Here is a 22,194-nt window from a genome sequence, read left to right on the forward strand (position 1 = left end):
AGGCTTTAAGGTATTTGGAGTAAAGTACTGCCTGACAAACATGCTGAGTACTAACTACATTTTTTTAAATAATTGATGGAATTATCACCATCATCAATATCCAAGAGTTGAGAGATGACATAATTCTGTTCAGAAACAGACTTTGAACTTTAAACGTTTTTAGCAAGTGTCATTTTTTTGTTTTCTTTCAAGGCATAGTGTGCATATGCCATTTTGTCTAAACAGGTGGGAAAAACACCAAAACAGTCAACAAAATATTTGGCAAGCAGTAGTGATGAGGATACAGATAAGCTGTACTGCTTGCAGCTACCTCTGTGAGACGCGTGTGGTGAGGGTTGTAAACAGGGGAGATCCCTGGGAGTTATGATGATGTAGACTCTTGCACATGTTAGAAGCTGCAGGCTAAGCTTTCTAGGGGAGCCCTTCTGTTGACTTCAAAGGGACCTGAAGGAACCTACATAAACTACAAATCAAATGCAACCAGGAGACTGGCTTGGGGTACTGACTGCATGAGAATTGACTGATCGGGATTATAGTCAGGGGAACAGTTTGCTGCATCCCCAGGTGGAGGTTGAATGGCTCAGACAGTGTAACATTAACATGGTACTCATTATTTTTGAAAAAAATATCATCAAGGTATCTGGTGGTCTTAGTATTTTTTATGCAACTGATAGAAAATTGATGAAGTTTAGGATTCATTTTGCTGCTCATTCCAGAATAAATTTATGCTTTAAATTGCTTCAATTTTAAACCATAATTTTTAAGCTTGGGATATTTGTCAGATCCCCTTGTACATTGGGTCTCTTTGGAAGTTTTGCTTACCAATGATACTGTTAATATATAATCTGACTTCTTGATCCTTGCTACCCTTTGCTTTTGCTTTTGTTGTCTTAGAGTTTCCTTTTGGAACTGATATGTAGAGAAGGAGAGATACATATTTGAAAATCCATTAAATTATTAACATTTGGAAGTGTGTTGTAAAAAACATTTATTTATCATTTCAGTGTTAGCTATTTATACAGGACAGTGGTGAACATCAGCATAAACCATCCAACTCTTTCTAAGAGAGAGACAACACTCTGGAGGTCAAGAAATAAAATTTAAGAGACAGAAAGAAAAAAAAATGACTTTGGAAACACACTTGTGCTAAAAAGTGTTTTGGTGTTTTCCCCACTTGTTTAAGCAAGACAACATATGCACACCTTGAGCAAATACAAGAAAATGCCACTTGTTTGAAATGTTTGAAGTTTAAGTTCTGTTTTTAAAAAATAGAAGCACAATATTTTTACATCTCTGACAATTTTGCAACTTGCAAAGCATTTCCAGCACGCCTAAGAAGTCCTCTGCAGTCTCACATGTCCTTGGTCTAACACCACTTAGCCTCCCATCTGCGAAGTATTATGGTTTGGATTGCTGGGAGGCTGACTGATGCTCAAAGAACAACAAATACCTTTACAAGTCAGGAGCTTTGATCTGCTAAAGTATGGACGATGCTAATTAGGTTTTCTTAGACAAAGGAACAAAAGAATGTGGCAAGGGGCAGGGCTGAGAGGTCTAATACTGTGGGGCTCTGAACACAGCCACTCCATAAAGGTATTTTCAAACCTGGTGAATGTGTGTGCTGTGGAGCAGAAGAAAGAAATAATTAACTCTGTAGTAATGTGCTGCATTATTTGTGTTCAAACACAAATAAAGTCTTTAAAGAGATTTTTTTTAAATATAAAAATTTGTAAGGTATTCTAGCAAATAAACATTTACATTTTTTGGCCAATTCAGAAACACTGATAAATAGTTAGTCGTCTCTTTACAAGTAGCCTTATTTTATTGCTTCATATTTTAAAATAAGAAAGTATCTTCACTGAAGAGAGTCTGGCAACCTAATCCCACAATTTTTTTTGTTTGAATCCTATATGATCAACGTGATAAATATCCAAAACCAAATAAAAATAGGTTTTGTGTGGTTTTGGACACTAAATTTGTTTGGGGCTTACTTGTCTGTGTTTTGGCCAGAAGCTAATTCTGATTCTTCTGTCAGATGTTTTGTAGCAGTATGCCCTCCAGAAAGTCTGGCAAAAGTGGAGGCAGGCAGATAGCAAGGTATGCAGGTGATTTTCTTTTAGGCTGGATTCCTGGCTGTGAAAAATGAGTAAGCTATGTGCCCCAAGTGTCCCTCCATATCGTTACTATTATGTTCACTTCCATTCAATCCTTCCCCGTGATTTGGCAACTGTAAAGCAGGTACATAGGAGAAAATCTTTGGGTTATGCCTGGTCCCTTTACTGCTCGTCTCTGGCAACAAAGGTCTATTGCTGAGGTCAGCCAAAGGCTGCTGCAGCAATTTAATCCAACCATTGGCATCAGTTTCCATTTCCCCACTAGAAGAAGTCTCTATTGAAGACTGGTGGAAGGAGTGTTTTACAGCAGATATCAGGGATGGATCTGTCATAGTGAAATGTTCTGTGAGCAGTCTTTGGGGCAGATAACATCTGAGTTACAGGAAAGGCATGTGGACATATTCCAAAGAGTCTACCCTATGGCATCTCTCAACATTGATTTCAAGGTCCAAAACTTCACAAGTAGAAATCAAAAGCAGCAAAGTAGGGGATACCACCCTGCAAAGGCATAAGACTCAGAATACCTAACAAGGTGTTATGCAGGTGGTAAAATTAATGGTTCCACTCAAAAAATAACAACTAACCTCTTAGCAATGGTGAATGAACACTCAACCTAATTGTAGATCAACAGCTCTGGAAGACACCTCTAGCCAGACTGAACCTGGTGCTAAAACAAATAAGGTAGAGTGACACTGACTTGTAGAGAAACAAGTCATCTCTATTTTAGAGCACGCATCAGTACTGAGAGCCCATAGCAGAAGCGAATCTGCTACTCTGTAGTTTGATAAATGTACCTCTTTTTACTTCCAAATGATTTCTCCTCAAGATCTTGTGATGACACTCTCTCATCTACACAGAGCTTTCAAAAGTTTCTTCGCAATGGAACATGTGTGACTTCAATACAAATAATAAACAACAGTGCTCCCACACCACTGTCATCAGAAGAAAATCTCGTCTATTTTCATCAGCATTATAATATTATGTAATGGCACAGAAAATAAGGCTCATAGTTCACACAGTACCACTTGTATATCATAAAGATCTGTGAGGAAACGCAGAGCAGAAATCAAAACACGAAAGCCACACAAACATCTACAAAATTAGGCAGCTTTCCATTATGACAGACTTGCCCAAATTATCTATCTCCAAGCGCAGTGGGCCTGATTCTCCACTCTTGCCAGCAGAAAGGGGAATTTTACCAAAGTCAGTTGTTATTCCCCCCTCTCTGCCTTGCCAAACTGTTAGGAGTTCCAAACACAACAGACTCCATAGGTGTAGTGCTGTTCCATTGTTAGCAAAATATCACTCTGATTAATCATATGATTTTTATAGTTTTTTTTTAAATCAGTCTCCAAAATGATCACTAATGGCAGGTTTCAGAGGGAGAAAAATTTCATCTTAAAACACATCTAACGCATTATGCACACAGATTGTTGCTGGATTTCAAATAACCTTTTTCTTTTTTCCTCCCAGAAAACTCCCCCCTTGTAATTAGGGCTCAATTATGAAAAGAATTAACAACATAATTCCTGCTATTTATTTAGTTTTATCAGAACTGGTCACTGCATTACTGATTTATTCTCTGTCTCTCTTCAAAAGAGCATGCAAACAGAAGCCTCCTTTTGGGGGATTTAATGCAGTCACTAACATGAAAGACAGTTTATTCACACAGTTCAGTAGCTAGCACACCCTCCAGGTTCTTGGACTACCCTACCTTGGCAGACAGACTCTGTGGTTTGTTGGAGAGGATCTCTGCTGCTTCCCTGCAGCGGGTGGAAAGGTTCAGGATAGCAGCAGCTGCTGCTATGTGGGTGTCTTCACTACATTGACCGTAGCTATAAGAGTTGGCATGGCAAGGGCTCTGTGTGTGGGCGCTAGCACTAGGCAGTCGATTAGAAAATTTCACTGGATTTGAAAAATGCTTTGCTGTTGAAGAGAGATTTGATTAGCAATTGCATGTATGAAATTTTTCCCATTAAATAGTTTTGTTTCTCAGACTACAATTTCATACATAAAAATATTCAAAGATTACATTTAAAACAATCCTTTTCCTATTGTCAGTAAGGGTTTGCAGTAAAAATGGCTTCAAAAACACGATAATTTAATTTTTACTTGAAGAAATACACATTTTTTAACAATCAACTGAGTTTTTTACTCATATTTTACTTATCACTAACTCAGGCATTAAAAATAATGATTTCCAAGGAAAGACTGAACAAGTATTAGCATGTTATCCATCATGATTTGACCATACGAGTGGGTAAATGCAATTGTAAGTGTATTCTTATAGAGGCTTCCTCTTAGAGCTCTATTGTGTAAAAAAAACAACAGTGACTTGTCCAGTCTTAGCTAAAACAACACTGCTTACCCTACTTAGATTAATAAGTCTGTTATTTAAATAGCTTTGCTCAGGAGAACAAGACCTGGCTCTTGAATGAATCAGAGCAATCAGATAAAAGCAATACTTGTAAGGAACATTCAGTACTAATTTTGTGGAAATTTTTAGAAATTTAAGTCTATCCTTTAATCAATTAAAAAATAATAGCAGTGAAGATTCCAATGATCTTGACTTAGTCTTTTGTTGGCTATATTTGGAATGAAATACTAACAGGTGAACAGAAAAGCACTTTCACAGGCAAAAGTGGTATGTGTCATTCTTTTCTTCTCCATCAGCAGCACTTACTCTAAATCAGGTAGAGAGAACTCTGCTCTCTGTTCTGGATTTTGGAGCTTGAGATGTCATAAACTGTTACAGGGAAAACATAACGCCATGATTTCAGCTCTAAGGAAGCAATAATCACTTCTTTTGTCTGTAGCTCTCACAGTGCCCTACAAAGATAAACTAAGCAAAATCCGATTTCTCAGCCTACACCCAGATACACCAAGAACATTTCTGCATATGGCCATCTGCTCGCTCCCTGAAGATCTGAGCCCCAAGGCTCTGGATCCCTTTGGATGTAGAGCTTTGGCTGAGTGCATTTTAATGCTAGGAGCTACACAAGGCGTTGAAGGACTCATCTTTCCTCAAACTTGGGATGTTCTAAAAGAAATGCTTGTTTAAGGGCTTTGACTGTAGCTGAACGCCATACTTCATTTTTCTAAGCACTGGAGGTATCGCAGTAGAGTAATACATGAAAGCCTCATGATTCAGTACTCCCTTCTCCAGTGCAAATTAAAAAGGATTTATCTGCCCTGTTTTAATGCTGTAGCGCAAGCAAGACAGTCTTCATTTTTTAGCACTTACTACAATGAAATTCAAATTGTATTTAAAGAGCAGAAAAGTACATTTTCCATTACCCACCTTAAAAGATAAAAAATCAACCAACCAACCAACCAACCAAAAACCCCTCAGACTATAAAGGGTGCATGTTTTGTTAACAAAACAAGTTTGCAAGTGCAGAATCCACAAAGGGCTAATGATGGGCTTTCGGCTAGCTATGTATTTACATAGGACTCTGAATCAATCACTACATCATCAGCTTCTTAATGCCAACTTCTGTATACCTGCATAGTTAAAGCACTCACCAGCTCTTTTACTTTCACCTTTCCATTAAAATAATAGCTGCACACTGCAATCTTTGCAAGAACAACAGGCTGTAAACTTCAGCCCTGATATACTTCATACATAAATTGCATATGTATGTATTTGCATTTGTATAAAAACATTTCAATCATTTTTTCTCTGAAATGAACCTGTGAAATAGACATACATCTGTGCAAAGAGATGGTTAATAGGGAATATTCAATTTTACAAACAAAATTGGAAAATCTGCCACCCAAGAAGCTGGCAATGCACATATTTGCTTTCATTTGAACAAGCCTATTTTCCAGGCCAGATAAATATCTACTTTTCATTTGCAATTTTAAATAGAGTATTTATATATATATACACATACAAAACACAGATACCTATAAACATATATATGTGTGTTTGTGTGTACTTGGATACATATACAAATAAACATAAATTAATACAAATTTTATAAATATATAAAACATATATAATATTTTATAGTATTAGAGCTATATTTAATTATCTTATATATGTATTTATAAATATATAAAATTTTTGCTTTTCTGTTCACCTTACTATGAATGTTTTCCTTTGTTAGGATATTTGGGATATTTTTTTCCTATTTTATTTTACTTTACTATTTTGTTTGCCATTAACAAAACAAAAGCCAACTAAAGAGTCTTTTGTCACATTGTTCAGGATCTATTTTCTTATGAACCCAATTATGGTGCAATGAAACCTTTTTTTTCCATTTCCCTCATGGCAACAGAATTATTTGTTTCTTTGAACTAAGCAATATTTTATAATGGTCAACACAATGACAGAATCTTGCTGAAGTTTCCCATGCAGACTGTGAAGAGAATCAGCAGTAAATAATCAGTGTCCACACTGCGGTATCTCATTTTTACAGAGTAGTACCTCAGCAGATCTGTAAGTGATGCAAGCAGGGGAATCTTGATAACAATTTGATGCATTGGATATGTCTACACTAAAATATGATGTTGTACAGTAATATAAGATAGCAAAATAAGTTCAGTCCAGGCCTGGAATTAAAGCAGCTGAGGCATATGCTCATCTAGGAGGAATAATATCTGTATGGATGCATCTAAAAGGTACTCAAAGTGCCTTTGAAACCTAACTTGGATTTCCTTGTACTACAGTTCATTATGTCCTATAAAGACACATTCCATGGGACTTCTCATGACAATATCCTATCACATAAAGATATCATAATTTAGCCAAAGAGGAATGTAACAGATAAAACATAAAGTATTCCTTTTTACTCCACTTTTCCACTGATAATTGCTTTTAAAAGAAGCATCAAAAAAGTAAACCTTGTAGTGATGATATTTGGTGTTCTAGCATTCTGTATGTAGCCAACTAATAATTCTATTTACCCTTCTGGTCACAAGTGATTAAAAATGCTTCCTACAGAGCTTTTTAGAATTCTAGAAGTTTGAAAGTAGAACAAGCAAAAAGAAAAAAAAAGTCTGACTTCTGCCCCTTTTCCAAGAGATAACTGAATTTAAAGCTTACATTCAAGAAACTGAGGTGTTTTTCGTCCTTGTGTCACAGGTGCTGTTGTGCGTTTGCCAAAGACTTGCGCATCAAAACTGGCATAATCAAATGGTACTTTCCCAAACTTCTCCTGTTCCTTTGCCAAGGTGCCTCTGGAGGAGGTGACTGGCTGTGAAGTTCTGTAACTGTACTGAGATACCTCAGGTTGCTTTGCTAAATTTGTCCTACAGAAGGGAGAAAGAGAATGAAGGAGAAAGACAGGAATATCTTTAAAAAACCTTTTGACAAAAAATACATGGTAAAGCATATGGTTCCATGTCAATTAAAAAAAAGTGCTATTGTTACATGTAAAACTTACTGGTAGGTGTATACAAGATATAAACAACATAAATACGGTGGCTGACCTAGTAGTCAGAGTACTTTGACTACTTCAAAATGCAAAGATGAGGACATAAAAAAATTTAGTATTCTTTTGTAATGGTTTGGAATATTTACAAGACAGCTACCAACTTACTGCTGGGTTACCTCTGTAGGATGGGGCTTCCTTTATTTATAGAAATTGTCTTGATTTTTTCCAGTTAAAGGACTTTCAGTTTTTTTGAATCACTATTGTTCCCACTTTACTGAGAATGAGTGTGGTATAAATATAATATAAGATGATCTGAAATAATTGCTTGTGCTATTTGGGAGAAATGAATGATTTATGGTATGTTATTCTGTTTAGTTAATGTTCAGTAACTACTTGTCTTTAGCAATTTCCTAAGGACTTTTCATATGTAGAGTTAAGGCACGTGCAGTTGGCAGACACATGGACATAATATTCTGTAATGGCTCTGAAGGAACCATTAGAGCTGATCATGTCAATAATCCACAAATTAAAGTGTCCCCAAATAGACCTGAATATAATAGGTTGTAATGGTCATGGTGCCAATGATGTGCAAATTATGCATGTCTGTAGGGTCCATATAACTCAAACAAAATACAATTGCAATAAAAAGTGTTTCTCTTTTTTGATGTCATTGTATAAAAAATAAATTCAACTATTTAAACCAATAAACTTAAAATTAAGAAACTCTATGAATTGTTCTGATCAGGTTACTTGTGTGAAAGTAAGATTTAGTAGAATATATTTTATTGCTTGTCAAAAGATAGGTCTATTGTACTTAATGTCAGCCACATGCAAAAGAACCAGCAGAAAGACAGCTGTTTATTTTGAGATACAGTCAAGTTATTTAGCTTTGCAGAGGTTCATCTTGGAAAACCAAGCTACCTCTGCAACTGAAATCTGAAATAGGTGAAAGACCTGAGGACCAATCAATAGAGTTTGTGCATAAATACTTTGGAGAGACTGGTTTGCAAGCACTCTTACCTGTGAGTCTGATCATGGCACTGCCCAGCTTTTGGAGACTCGAGATGGTTCTTTTCCTGGGACATTGCCAACTTTTCAGCTGCAGCAATCGGACAACCAGAGAGGCTGTTGAAAAGCAAAGGTGAAGAAAAGAAAAAAACAAGAAAAAAACCAATGTTAAAATTAATTCTTAAGTAAAAGAAATGTGTGCTGTGGAACCCAGTGACTTTGAACTTCTCTGATGTTCTGCGCATCTATGGGAATTGCTGCTGCTATAGACTAGACTCATCTAATTTTCAATCCTTAATGCAAAACTGTGAAATCTTTGTATTTTAGGTGATATATCTGTAAACTGAATCATGTAGGAGTTTTCCGCAGTTCAGCTTTGATGTTTTGTGTGTGGCAAGTCACTAGTACATTTTTTGACAAATGACATTTACTTTATCAGTTAAACCATGCATATAAGCCTCCTACTGATTAAAATGAAAGTAAATTTGGGAAAAAAACAGGGATATGTGAGTGACTGCTACCAAAGAACATATTTTGTCATTTCAAGTTGTGCTAGCTTATTTTTTCTGTTTGCTTTATTAGATTAAAACATGTTTTCTTATCCTATTTATGGGTTGCTTATGATACAGCTGATGTGCTTCAAAGATGACTGGGGATTTAAAACAGGAAACACAAAGACTAAATATTTGGTATTCCTTATATATTCTTGTAGACAAGCTTGTCATATCTCTGGAAAAAACTGACTTCTTATACTAAAGATTAGTAATATAGTATGATAATCCTCAGTTTCTGTGCCCTCATACAATAACCAATCAATCAAGCAGCAAAAACAAAACCAAATCCTCCAAAAATTCAGTTCAACAAAGAAAGTTGGTTTTGAATTTTTTATGTCCAAAGTTTGTTTCTAAGATTGATGTTGTATTTTTCCAGAAGCAGTATATGGAATATTTTGGCTTACTGGTTTCCAGAAGAAAGCATTACTGACAAGAGTTGTGCTGACAGCAGTGGCTTGCTGGACATAGAGTGCATTGACTCTCTGCCTCACCTGCTGTCCAGCTGTGATTCCCCAGCTGCCTGTCTGGAAGGTTTTTCTCCATTTTACTTTCTCCCTGCAGGCAGCAGGTTAAACGGACAGGAATGTTCCAGGCAGGAAGATGGCATTTCTGAGGGTAATAAATGGAACTTTTAAATGGATTCTAAAATATTCCACTTAAAATTTTCTGTTTTGCTAAAAGGTAATGTGCCTTGATCAGAAGTTCCTGCCGAGGACTACCATGTATGTGATGCAAAACAAATGGGTTTTGGTTTCCACTGGGTTTCCCAGTTGTAGCAATAATAATATATTTGTTCATTCCTACCTCTTGTATATGATGACTTTTCATTGTGAAGATTGTGAAGAACATATAGCTTTAAATCACATCTCTGAAAAATACTAGTGGAATTTGCCATCCTCAGTGCTGCAGCCATTTTTTAGATAATGGAATTAAACACAATTTTTTTGTTATAAATAACATAGGCTACCCTTGCAGTTCGTAGACAGTCTGCAGAGTAGTACATATCATCTAATTCCAAGATGTGCCCATCAATTTACTCCTGAGTACACGTTAGATTTTAAGTGGACAGCAACTTTTCTGATCTACCTTCGATGCGTGTTGCGATTGCTGTTGACATGTCCTCTTCCAGTACATCCTGGGGTGGGGCACTTTAAAACATTTTCATGCATGGCAAGAACTAAACAGGAATAAAAAAAAAAAAGTTGATACTAACACTCATCAAATAAAAATACATATAATAAAAAAAATATTAACGTTTCCTCTTTGGACCCAGATTCTCAATTCTGTCACATTCTAACCACAGAAGAAGAGGAGAAGAAAAAGACCTACAACACAGTGACTGTGATGCCTCTAGCATATACCAGTTTATATTACTGTAACTTGGCTTCTCACATGCACATCATTGTTTCTACAAACTTTAAAGAACGCAGATGGAAGTTAGCAATGTTACATCATGACACCCTTTTTCCTTTGATTCGTACACCACTAACACAATCAACTAGAAAAGGCAGGTGATAGAGGAGTCCTAGGTCACATGGTCATGCTACATATAGCTGCAGTCCCTCTGTCTCAGGGAGGCCAAACCCTCAAGCACAGGAAGGCTGTTTATGCATTTTATCAGAGGATCTGAGTACGCCCCCTTTGAACCCTTACACCTTCTGATCCTCTGAGCAGTGCTGAAACTACCTGTGACCAATTGGTCGTGCTTCCAAGCAGCGGTTTACACTCCTAGTGGTGACTGCAATGGCATGTACATTTCTTATGCCTTTGATGTGGATCGTCTTCACTAAGACTGACATATGTCCGTGTTAAACAATATATGTCTTTGGGGTACAGTGTTTCACAAAAGCTGACTGTTCAGTCAGCTGGTTTGTTCTGTCAGGAACAAAACTATAACTTTTTTTTTTTTTCCCCTAGCAGGACAGAACACATCTGATTGGAAGTGTGATAATTAACAAGGACTTGCTAATTTTAACTTTTTAGAAAGGTGATGTTGTGAAGGTCTTCCAAATGGAGCACCCTGCTTAACTCAGCAGATGTTTCCATAAATACAGTTTAGTACTAGATTTTAAAAAATGTAGAGGTACAGTTAGGAAGAGGATGTTGGTAAAGTGCAAATACGCTTTTAATTTGTTGTTATGCATACCACTGCAATGAACAATCTGACTAACTAGGTTGTTTAAGTGGATAGTTTCACATTAAATTTTGGCTTATTGTTAAACATTTCATGGCATCATATTGCAAGATTACACAAACACACAAACCAAATGTAATCAGAGCAGCACAGTTAGAAATAAGCAGGGAAATTCAGGCTAGACTGGACGTAAAAGGATTAGTGTGATACTGTCATAAGAGAGGGACCTACTGTGGACCAGCTCTGGGATGTACTGATGGAAGTAACCTTTTTGAGCTCAGTGGTAAGGGGGACACTGGAAACATCTCTGCACAAGTGTGCCCAGGCCTCTCAGCTGTTGGCAATGAAAACCAGCAGACTTGGTGTGTGATTGTGGCAAACGAGGCCACAGCTCTGAAACAAGCATGTGCTGTCTGTGTGATGCATGCCTTAGCAAAGGCATGAGCAAGCAAGATCTTGAAGATTCATGAGATTACAGTGTGTGGGTCTGCTGGCAGGGTGGGGATAGCTGGGCTCTGATCTTTTTCTTCCCAGGCCTCCTGAGGAGCCTACTGCTGTTTGTAATGCTACTGCTGAGTACTTGAGTTGCACAAGTGTGGGAAGTAGAACTACAGCTATGAGCTGGAGGGCAAAGAAGGTGTGATGGCTTCTCTCTCAGTCTCATTCTGCAATCTTACCCAGAAAAAAGGGGTTCTTCTCCAGCATAAGTAAACACTATCCACAATACTGAGCCAGATCCAGCTGTTGTTCTGAACTGCAGGGTGATGATACTCACTTTCTAGTGGCACTCTAACTTTGTGTGGACAGCCTGAGAGACTGCGGTGGTGAGGGTACAGCCCAGTCACGTGCCCTGTGCCATCACATCCTGGGATGGGGCATTTGGTTTCTCTCTTTTCAGGCCTGGGTGAATCTGCAGAGAAATCAGATAAGGATTTTGTTTGGTTTTAGCCCCTGTCTGCACTCAGTTGAGTGATCCTAGCAGTGTGATATTCTCTATTTTGTACTTCAGATTTAATTCCAATGCAAAGTTTTAACAGAGACATATACAACTTAAACATCACTTTAGGTTTTCACACTGTGTCCTTTAAACAATTACTCCCCCCTCCCAATACGCCATTTATGTGCTAAACCACGTAGCTTTAGGATTGCAGTGTCATTTATTCCATTCAGATCCTAAAACAGGACAGAAGCCACAATCCAATAAGCTGGAAAACTGGCAGCATCGGCCAACAGCAAGATCTATAAAGGAATAAATAAAAAAAGCAGAAACAATCTTTTGCTCTGTTAATGTCAGACTCCAGGAAGCTGGGACAACCAAATAAAAGCTGAAGTGTGAAACAAACAAACAAACAAAAAAAGCATTTCAACCAGAAGCCATTCCTTAAATATCACAGATCTCTAGGCTGTAGGTTCTTTGTTAGGAAACTGAATACATGCCACTTTACATTTGAGAGGCAAGGCAAGCAGCTCCCTCTGGAACACATGGCAATGCCGCTTTGTGGAGCAGCCCACAAAGACAGAGAAAACATGGAGCAGCCGATACCGTTTCAAAAGTGAGGTCTCAGCCCAGACCCACAGCTACCACTCTGTAATGGCCACAGTGCATTCCCCTTTTTTTGTTTCAAGCACCTAGAATTGCGCAAGAAGCACTGGTCAGAAAGCCTTTTTTTGATTTCCAATGCAGAATCAAAAGTCTGGGTAGGAAAGGAATGATTTCTGGTCCAGAAATTCTCTTGTGAGAAATCTGGAGGAAGTGGCAGCATAAATTGCTGAGGATGGTTTTAGCTGCATCTGTAATTGGCTGCCAACAGCATTTGATGCTGAGGGAGAAAACAGCTGCAGCCAGCACAGTCTCCTTCAAGTTCATTTTTTTGGACTGTGAGGTAGGACGTGCTTAGGGATAGAATCACCAGAAACAGTTGAGGGTTAAACTTCCTGGCAAGTGTTTAGGTTAAAAAAATAAAATAAATAAATAGGGAGGAAAGAAAATAGACTGAACATCATCAGGATACCACAAGCTTTTTACAATCACTGCAAATAAAAAGTGCTGCAGTAGTGGAGAGGAAATAAAGAGGGATCCTGAAATATGACTTAGCATTCCCCTCGGTAATTGAAAAGGTTTATCATTAAATAGATGGATAAGTATAAACTTAAGCCATTTTTTTCTAATCTAGTATCCAAGAATTAAAATTAAGAGCTGATGGATTTGATGGTGGATTGCTTAGAAATAAAAGTAGTTAATTATATAAAGTGAAAAAATTGTGTGCATGATACAACGTTGACTACAGTCATATGGTGTTTATGCAACCTGAACAAAGCCTAGAGTGTTTCTCCATGAGTGTTACCTCTGAACTCATCTGGAAACTACAGATAATTATAATATGAGACAAATCAGGAAGGGACAGATTCTGCCATTCTTACATCACTGCTCTTTCCTGTGTGTACTGTGAGAAAGTTACACTGACACCAGTGTGAACTTGGTGAACACAGATGCTCTCAGGATAAGAAAGGATATCTGTAAAGTTCCTGCATATGCCATTGTCATCTGAGTAAATAAAGGTTCATGTAGTTTAGCAAGAAGGTGGACTAATACCATGTATGCACAACTTAAGACATGCTAATGAAAAGACTTGCTTGAGACACAAAACTGAGATGCATGCATTTTCTTCCCAAATACAACTAGAAATATTTTACAGTTGCAACCCCTAAAAAAAACCTCTCAGTTATCTTTCACTCTAAATGCTTTTGATAACTAAATTACTTTAATATTTGCAATGTCCACAGGGACTACTCTAAAGTAACATTAGAAATATCAAAGTAAATCATTTATCAAAATCAGAAATTGCATCAATTCTGGGGTGAACTCAGTGTGTTCAGAAAGCCAAAAGGAAAAGCCAAAGGGCAGATGAATGTATTGTTACTTAGTACAGCAGGGAGTGTGCTTATAAAATGACATCTCTTGATGTTCTGTAATTATCCTTAATTGAGGAGTTGCATACAAGACAGCCCAGTTTACAAATCAAACCTAAATCTTTTAAATCTCCACTTTAAGTGCTGAAAATGGAGTGATGTTCCTACAGGTTTGTAGAATGCCTCAAACTCTCAGAAACAATAAGGATTTTGGAACTTAATGGTATTTCTGCTGATGGCGAATGGGGCAGAAGAGCATGGCTTGTGCTTTCCTGGCTCAGAAGTACTGGCTGTAGCAAAATGTAATGCTGATACATGAAGCAGACAGAACTCAGAAAACGCATGGCTTAGGGATTAGGTGGCATCTTTGGAAGAGGCCAATTTTTCACCCTAACCTTGCTCTTGTGCACCATTATAATGCCTTCTCGGCTGCTGAAATTTTGGAGGTATGTATTAGTGCCCTATGCAGGAGGAAGGAGAGGAGGAGGAAAAGGAGGAGAAGGACTGTCAGTGCCAGCTACACAGCCCTTTTAGTACCCATTACTGATTATTTCACATAGCAGTTTGGCACAAAGCCAAGTACCTAGCGTTTAACCTGGTTAGACGTAAGGCACTAGTGTGAAGGTACATAATTAACAAAATTACCAGCTAAATTCCAGATTCTTTACTGTTGCTATAAAACCCAGCTCAGAATACTCTATCAGTCACAGGATAAATGCTTAAGCCAGTAAGAACAGCCAAAAATACTTCCTTACGTTTGTTGTTAAATATCTGTCTCCCACCAATGTCAATAACTTTGGTTTGTCTCCTTTCTCCTGCTAGATGCTCCAGAAGAAACCTATCCAGTTCCTTGTAAGTGCTGTGAAACACATGCCCTTGCTCTGCCTGCAGAGCGATTGCTTGCTCTAGCAAACTCAAGTTCCCTTTTGTTTTGTCCAGCTCAACCGACACATCTGTGGTTTCTGACAGGCACTCGTTGTCATCTTCTTCACTTTCAGGGAAGGGATTCTGAATTCTCTTCTCAAAAGGATCTGGGTGAGACTCCTGGGGTGCTTTCAGCTCTGTTTCTGAGTCACAAAGTGTTTCACAAGGACCATATTCGACTTCTTCCTTCTTGATTTCTGGGACTTCCAGGATGCTGGGTTGATTACACTCTACAAAAAACTTCTGAGTTACATGGGGCTTTACACTAGTTTCTTCCGAGAAATTTGAGGAGCTATCCCACTCATTGTCCATAATTTCAGAGTTACTTTCCTCAGATGAACAGTATTTTGGGTCAGAAATAACAGTCTTTTCCTTTCCTTCAGCTGAGTTAATCAGGTAACATTCGTCAGTGTCATCACTTTCTGTTTTTAAGGATTGAATGCCACTATCGTTTAGATTTTCTGCCACTGTTTGACTGGGTGCATCTTTTGCTAATTTTCCCATGTTCATCAAAGATTTGGCCATGACATCTTGATAGCTGGAGTAGTTGTCTTGTCTTTGACTGGAATTTTCTTGTGCACCCAAATGAGGGGTTTCTTCAGATGATTTTGGAGTACTCTCCTCTGCATGAGAAAAAAGCAAGAGAAATATGTTAAGAATAGCTGCTTGTTGTATCTCATAGAAGTGATATGAAGATATTTACATACCAATTGCCATTTCTTTACTCAAAGGTACTCTGAAATGATTGAACTCACACCAAGGCTGTGTTTGGAATGACTGTGTAGCTTCAGGAAAAGCCCTTTAAGATTATATCTACTTTATATTGTAGCTCCAACACTACAAGGGAAATAAATATCACCATTTCTCACTGATGGTGAAGACCTATATTATCTCAGAACACACACGCACACTCTCATATACATTCACATAGATAGATACTACATATATACACATAATGTATATAATATATGCATATATACATATACAGGCACACACATTTTAAAATTCCTCTAATCTGTTTTCACTGCTCCTTCATCTAAGATTCCCAAATATTTTCTCAAAATAGACCATAATTACTTTCCCAGTCACTCCAGATCCCATGAAAAACCTTGATGGAAAAATTCTCAATACTTCACAAAGGGCAAGCTCCTGGTCACCACTGAAATTGCTATGTTAAATGATAGATCAGGTCATGCACAGGCAAACAGAAATGGTTGTTATGTACAGACTCATGAAGGACTTGTTAAAGACACCACTGAAGTGCATCCTGTCTTTATAAACATCTTTCTTCAGAAGAAAAGCAGCAACCAGCAGGTAATAAAGGCTGCATGCAGGAGAGGTCGTCGGTGTGGAAGACAGTATGCCTTTTGTATCTCATTTAATTTTTTATAAACATTTCCTCTGACAAGGACACTCAAAAATACATCTCCATCATCTTCCTTTCTGGTAATTATCTCTCTAAAATCAACACTGGTTTTGCCAGGATCAAGTAAATATTGCCATAGTAACTAAAAGCATTTTTGGATGAAGGGAAGAATTTAGTCACAACACTAGCCCCTTCAATAATGCTGATTATAGGGTACATTCTTTTGTTGGGATCTATTCAACATAAACTAAAAAATTTAACATTTTACTTCCTAGAAAGGAGGATGAATAAACAAGCACAGAGTATTTTATAAGACGTGTCTGTCCTTTCCTGAATCAGAAGAACTCCAGGATTAAATAATAAATTAAGCATAGTCTAAAATGCAAATGAAGTTTCTCTCAATAACACAGTGAGCTATTAAGAGAAAGTGTAAAGGGTTATGATAATTTTAAAGTATTATGAACTACAGAAAACAAATAAAAAGCATTTTCAGTGAATATGTCCAATTCATTGAACTATTCTCTCAATCCACTTAACTACCCACATGTGTACAATAATGATTTATAGACATTATACCTAATTATGCATATTTGGGCTGTGTTAGAGTGCCTAACAAAAGCTCTAGAAAGCAACAATTACCTCTGTTGCTTAGCTACATAGTTTAAAATATTCCTATTAAGTGCAGATTATTGTGGAGGGGAAAAGGGGGACAAAAATGCACATGTGCACCACAATGCATTTCACTTTACTGCTGCCAAACTGTTAGCATTTTGGGTCATTTCCAGTTTACATAATTGTTTGGTTCAACTGTTTGTTATATGTTAAAAGAAAATATTGATTAATTCTTATTCTTCTTCAGAAAATTGGACTCATGCAGGGAGAGGTGGCCTTGTGCACTGTGTGCATAAAGTTGTATTTAAAAAAATGTCTCTAAACCTTATTGTAACTTTTTAGCAGCTGGTCTAGTACCACACACATTGCAGTATTCTGGGTAAAGTCTGCTGTCTTTTCATATCTCAACAAGTAAGGATGGTGATATGGCTCTATAACCAACTTTAGTCAAATGGATTTTTATTATTTGCTCTTCTGCTATTTGGAAAAGAACAGAACCCCATCAATGGGTCATTTCAAAAAGTAACAAGATTCAGTTTAATAGAAATATCCCACCCTTCAAAACAAAACAAAGAAAACATTTTAATGGTAGCAGGTCTTTTCAGTTATTTTTCTGTGTGAAAGATAAAAAATAATAATAACAGATTTCTGTTCCTTAAATAATCAGCAACTCTTAAAACGCTGTGTTTAAAATTCTGTTGTTGAATCAGTCTTAATGGTTCAGCTGTCCCAGCTTTGCTTTTTACATCTACAGGCTGTAAATTTACTTTAAAAATAATCAAAACTCAGTTTAGTTTACAGTTGCATCAATCCATGAACTGAAGCATTAACTAATCAACAGACAAGAATCATGAGTTCACAATAAAATGAACAATATTGTTAAACTAAGAGATTACAAATTAGCCTACATGGCCAGACCAACTGTATGCTTTAGTTGAAATTTGTTTTGTAGCTGGTAAAATTAATGCAAAAGGGAGTAGGTTGTATTATCATTTACACAAACAGTTGGGAGATATCATATTGGTATCAAATAAATCTTTTTGAAATAAAATGGATTTTTTTGTTTTGACTGAAGGGCATGGTGCAAATAGGGTTCCTCTACATTTATATCAATGGATCTGGCCTAACACTTGCCCTTTTTTTGAAAAAAATCAGTTAAGTAACTTAGGTTCATCTGTATATGGCACAGAGTCTACCTTTACACCCATCATAGTACTTTCCCTTCATTGAGTTCTTCAGGCTATGCAGAGGACAGACAAATGGAAAGAAAAACATATTATTGAGGGCAACTCCGGATAGTCAGGAACCAGGTTGAATCAATACAATAAAAATTTGCTAAAATTCATATATCTAAAAAAGAAAAGTCCAAACAAACAACAATCCTCCCCTCCAAACGCACCAAGTCTTACTCCAACAGATTCCCTTCTGGTGTCAAGAGATAGAAATACTCCTTGAAGGCTGAACAGGCACTGAGAGCCTTGAAACTTTTTTTCTGATGAATTTTCCTTTGCAATGTCACCCAACAGAGGGAGACATTGTGTATCACCTTGCTAATTAATGTTCTCTTTGAAGATGGGCTTTACAGTGTGGGCTTTCACGGTGATTTTTGGAAGAAACTCCTAGAAGATTTACAAGTGACAGCTGACTGAAAACTTTGCTGTATAGAAGTGCCACAAAGACTTAGAGTGATTTTGGTAGAATCAGGATTTGACTCTTTAATCTGAAAGACATTCTTCCTCTTTTATGTGTTTTACAGTATTCATATATAGAAAATTTGGGGAGAGTTGTTTTGTTTTAAGGAAATTCAATTTAGAATGGATAAATACATAAGCTACTAATCTCAGTTTATCTTAGAATCATAGAACAGCCCAGATTGGAAGGGACCTTGAAAGACTATCTGGTCTAAACTTTTGTGGGGAAGAGACCCTAGGTGAGATTATCTCCCATCTTGTTCTTCAGAAATATTTGGTAAGAAGAATCTGAGGGGAGAATAAAATACCTTTAAACTACCCTAGCAATCAACAACTGAGTGGCATTTAAGTTTATTCTTCATATGTTTACATATTATCTATGATTACTTATTTCCCAGTGCCAGATCACACTGCTTTTATCTTGACATTTGCTGTCTACGGATGACTCCTAAGGTCCTATCCTGATATCTTCCACTGATATCTTCACACTTTTCTAGTTAATTATTTTGGCAGAATACTCTTAAACAAATATGTGAAAACCAATTTTTTTTTTAATATTTTTATTTTTATTTTTTGTTCAACTCAAATATATAAAAAATATATTAGAAAGGAAGAGTGATAAAAGCATACTGTAGCTATATCTTTCTTTCTCCCCTTCCTCATCCATATTTTCTAGCATGCACATTGTAGAAGTTTCTATAAATTGTTGGATTTGTTTGGCTTAGCAGAGTTGGAATAACAAGTATAAAAGTGCTGAGTCTAATAATCGTGTTAAACAGAACACACACAGTAGTCACACAGATGAAATTGCTTTGCTAAATGTTAAAGTCAACAATGTTTTGCTAAGCATTTTTTATTTTTTTTTCTTCCTCAGAGTTCTATATATTCCAGTGAAAATCTGCTCTTCATAAATGTGTTTTTCTCAGTTGTGGGCTTAAGCTTGTTCTTTGACAGAGATAGTGGAGAAGCAGGTGCTGCTCCATATCTGACCTGCTGCAATAGTTGTCTCTCTGTGTGACCTACAAAGCATTTACTAGACCCCAGGAGGAGTTATTGTACAAAATAAATGGAAGTATGATGGTTAAAACTGGACAGAAAGGTACCATTCCAACTCTCTTAGAAGTCAAACACGTCCTGCATCCTGTCTGAAAATACTGTTTCTTATCCCTTCCTGTGGAATTCAAGTTTAAGTGGAGTTCAAGCAACTACCTTGAGTTGAGCTGCTTTTGACAACACTGATCTCTTCCTGTAACTCCGTCCTGTCTTCATTTTCTTCTTTGCAATCCAAGCTGGGGCTGTAGTGGCGGGGTTTCATTAGCAGGGACTTCCTTTTGTTGACAGGAACGCCTGATATCTGGTCTTCGGCTTTTCTCTTCTTAGCCATGGAGCATTTGTAGGCACTGCAATTACCAATTGCCAACGATAGAGAAAAAAATGGGAGAAGTGAGGGGTAAATTGTTTAAAAAATAACACCATCCTTTAGTTTAGTTCTAAGTAAAAAAGTGAGGACTGAGAAAATATTAGTTCACTTGCAGTTTCAGCAAGCTTTATCTAGTGAATATTTAATTTTAGCTCATGTACTGAAAATTCAGGGCACAGTCAAGTCCCATTTCTCTTCACTGCTGCTAAAGTCTGTTTGAAGGTAGGGGAATGAGGCAGAAGACAAAACCAAAGGAAACCATAACCCAACAGCCTTAGAGCAAGGATGGACAAAATTGCAGTCTGAGTTGATAGTCCTGAAAAACAGCTCAGAGGAAAATTATACCACCAGTTGTACTACAACATCTTGAGCCTTTGGGTTCATTTCATTTATATCAACATGGATATCCAATCACACGCTTAGAGTTCAACAGCATAAAACCTGTGTGAAACACACTGTACCTTGATAACGTTTTGCAATACAGGTCCCTCTCTCAATTCTAGTCCCAAGCATTGGTTTCATTTCATTAATTCCAGTCATAAATGCGTGGTTTAAGCTCTACTCAGCTCTACTCTGTATAGGCTCTTGGAAAAGGTTTCTACAAAAGGATACTCATTTCACTTAAAATTAGATCAATATGATAAACAGGGGGAACCATTTCCTGAGAATGGTCTTACTCAGTCCAGGTGCCTAACTTTCAGATCACTGACATAAGACGAAATGGCAGGATTTTAAAGAGGAAGACTTTTAGCAGGTTTAGTATACTTCTTTAATCTCCTAATAGACCCACATATTGTTAATTTGTTTCTACAGATATTTAGCCAAGCCTTTGTCATCATGCAGTTGATCTGTATGGCATATAGATGTTACAACATATGACGCATCACTAAAGAGGCTTGAACCTTCAACCCTCTTTTCTTAACAATTCTTCATGGAAGTGATTTGGTATGATTTAATTTTTCTTTCACACACAGCATACTAAGAAATTTATGTAGTATGAATAATAGTGCTCATATTATATCTGTCAGAGATGAAAAAACTACATATAGGGATCTGTGTAATCCACTCAATGGTTTCTCGACCTTATGTACCCCCAGGGTGCATTACAAATCTACACAATGCCTTTAGGTGTTGGATTTTGCATTTGGCTCACTGACTTAGCTGCAAGATTTGCAAAAACAAAAAAAAAGCGCCATGTATGAAGAGAACTCCTATTGGTTACACATATTACAAGCTCAACAGCATAAATTAATCCTTACAAGGTATCTTATATGCACTAAATTGGCTCAGGTTCTGATTGTTTTGGATGAAAGCGCATGGCTAACTTCAGCTTTTTGTTAAAAAAAAAAAATTTGGCTAAGCACCTTTTTGGCATCCATCATTGCAAACATAAAGGATATGGAAATACAAAAATCTGCATTTTAGGGGGACTGTTAAAATTCCACCATACACATCTCAAACACTGGATATGTTTGATCTTCTGAAAGTTAAAATGCTATGAGCATCAGGAATACTGGATGCTAAACACACGCTGTAGCTGAATATAATATAGCTTCTATGTTATTTCTCTGTTTATGAATAGACATTAATATGAATATCATATTAAAAATCAGAATCACAGTGGTATCAGTATCTCACTGGAAATAATGCCCATATAAGAGATATCAGAGATGGATGTAGTGTGGAAAAGTATGCATATTTTTTTTCTAAACCAGCCACGTTGTTCCAGGAAAATTAAATAAATGGCAAAAGTTTGAAAACCTTTCATGCACAATTGTTTTTATCAACCAAAACCTTCCCTAGGTTTGATTTTGATCTTTCTTTTCTTATTTGTTTGCCAAGCTCCAAGTTTCCCTCCAGTAGATACTGTGAGCTTTTTTAGGACATGATGAGTTTCCAGTGTTTAATTCCGCTTTGACAAATCTACAGCTGTTTCTTACATGAGCATAATCAATAGATTTTTGGAAAAGAAGATCCAATTAGATCATGTAGTATGCCATCCTGTGAAACCCAGGTTACAGAACTTCCTGGAGTTCTTCAGCCTTTATCCTGTAATTTGTCTTCTGATTGTCAAGACTTG

At 37.0% G+C, this 22,194-nt stretch overlaps 1 protein-coding gene across 5 annotated transcripts in view; it reads right to left on the reverse strand.

Moving 5' to 3' along the window:
- ST18 (ST18, C2H2C-type zinc finger) overlaps positions 1-22,194 on the reverse strand; it is a 189,174-nt gene that overhangs the window by 30,477 nt on the left and 136,503 nt on the right. For all 5 annotated transcript variants that reach the window (XM_027638719.1, XM_027638720.1, XM_027638724.1 and 2 more), the window contains 7 exons: positions 19,904-20,094; positions 14,857-15,648; positions 11,967-12,101; positions 10,144-10,234; positions 8,516-8,620; positions 7,165-7,370; positions 3,829-4,040 (listed from right to left, as the gene is read on the reverse strand). In XM_027638719.1, the coding sequence (XP_027494520.1) occupies positions 3,829-4,040; positions 7,165-7,370; positions 8,516-8,620; positions 10,144-10,234; positions 11,967-12,101; positions 14,857-15,648; positions 19,904-20,094 (1,732 nt within the window). The remainder of the gene's footprint in view (positions 1-3,828; positions 4,041-7,164; positions 7,371-8,515; positions 8,621-10,143; positions 10,235-11,966; positions 12,102-14,856; positions 15,649-19,903; positions 20,095-22,194) is intronic.

This window comes from Corapipo altera, unplaced genomic scaffold (assembly GCF_003945725.1).
Source record: "Corapipo altera isolate COAL_440 unplaced genomic scaffold, ASM394572v1 49, whole genome shotgun sequence".
Taxonomy (NCBI): Eukaryota; Metazoa; Chordata; class Aves; order Passeriformes; family Pipridae; genus Corapipo; species Corapipo altera.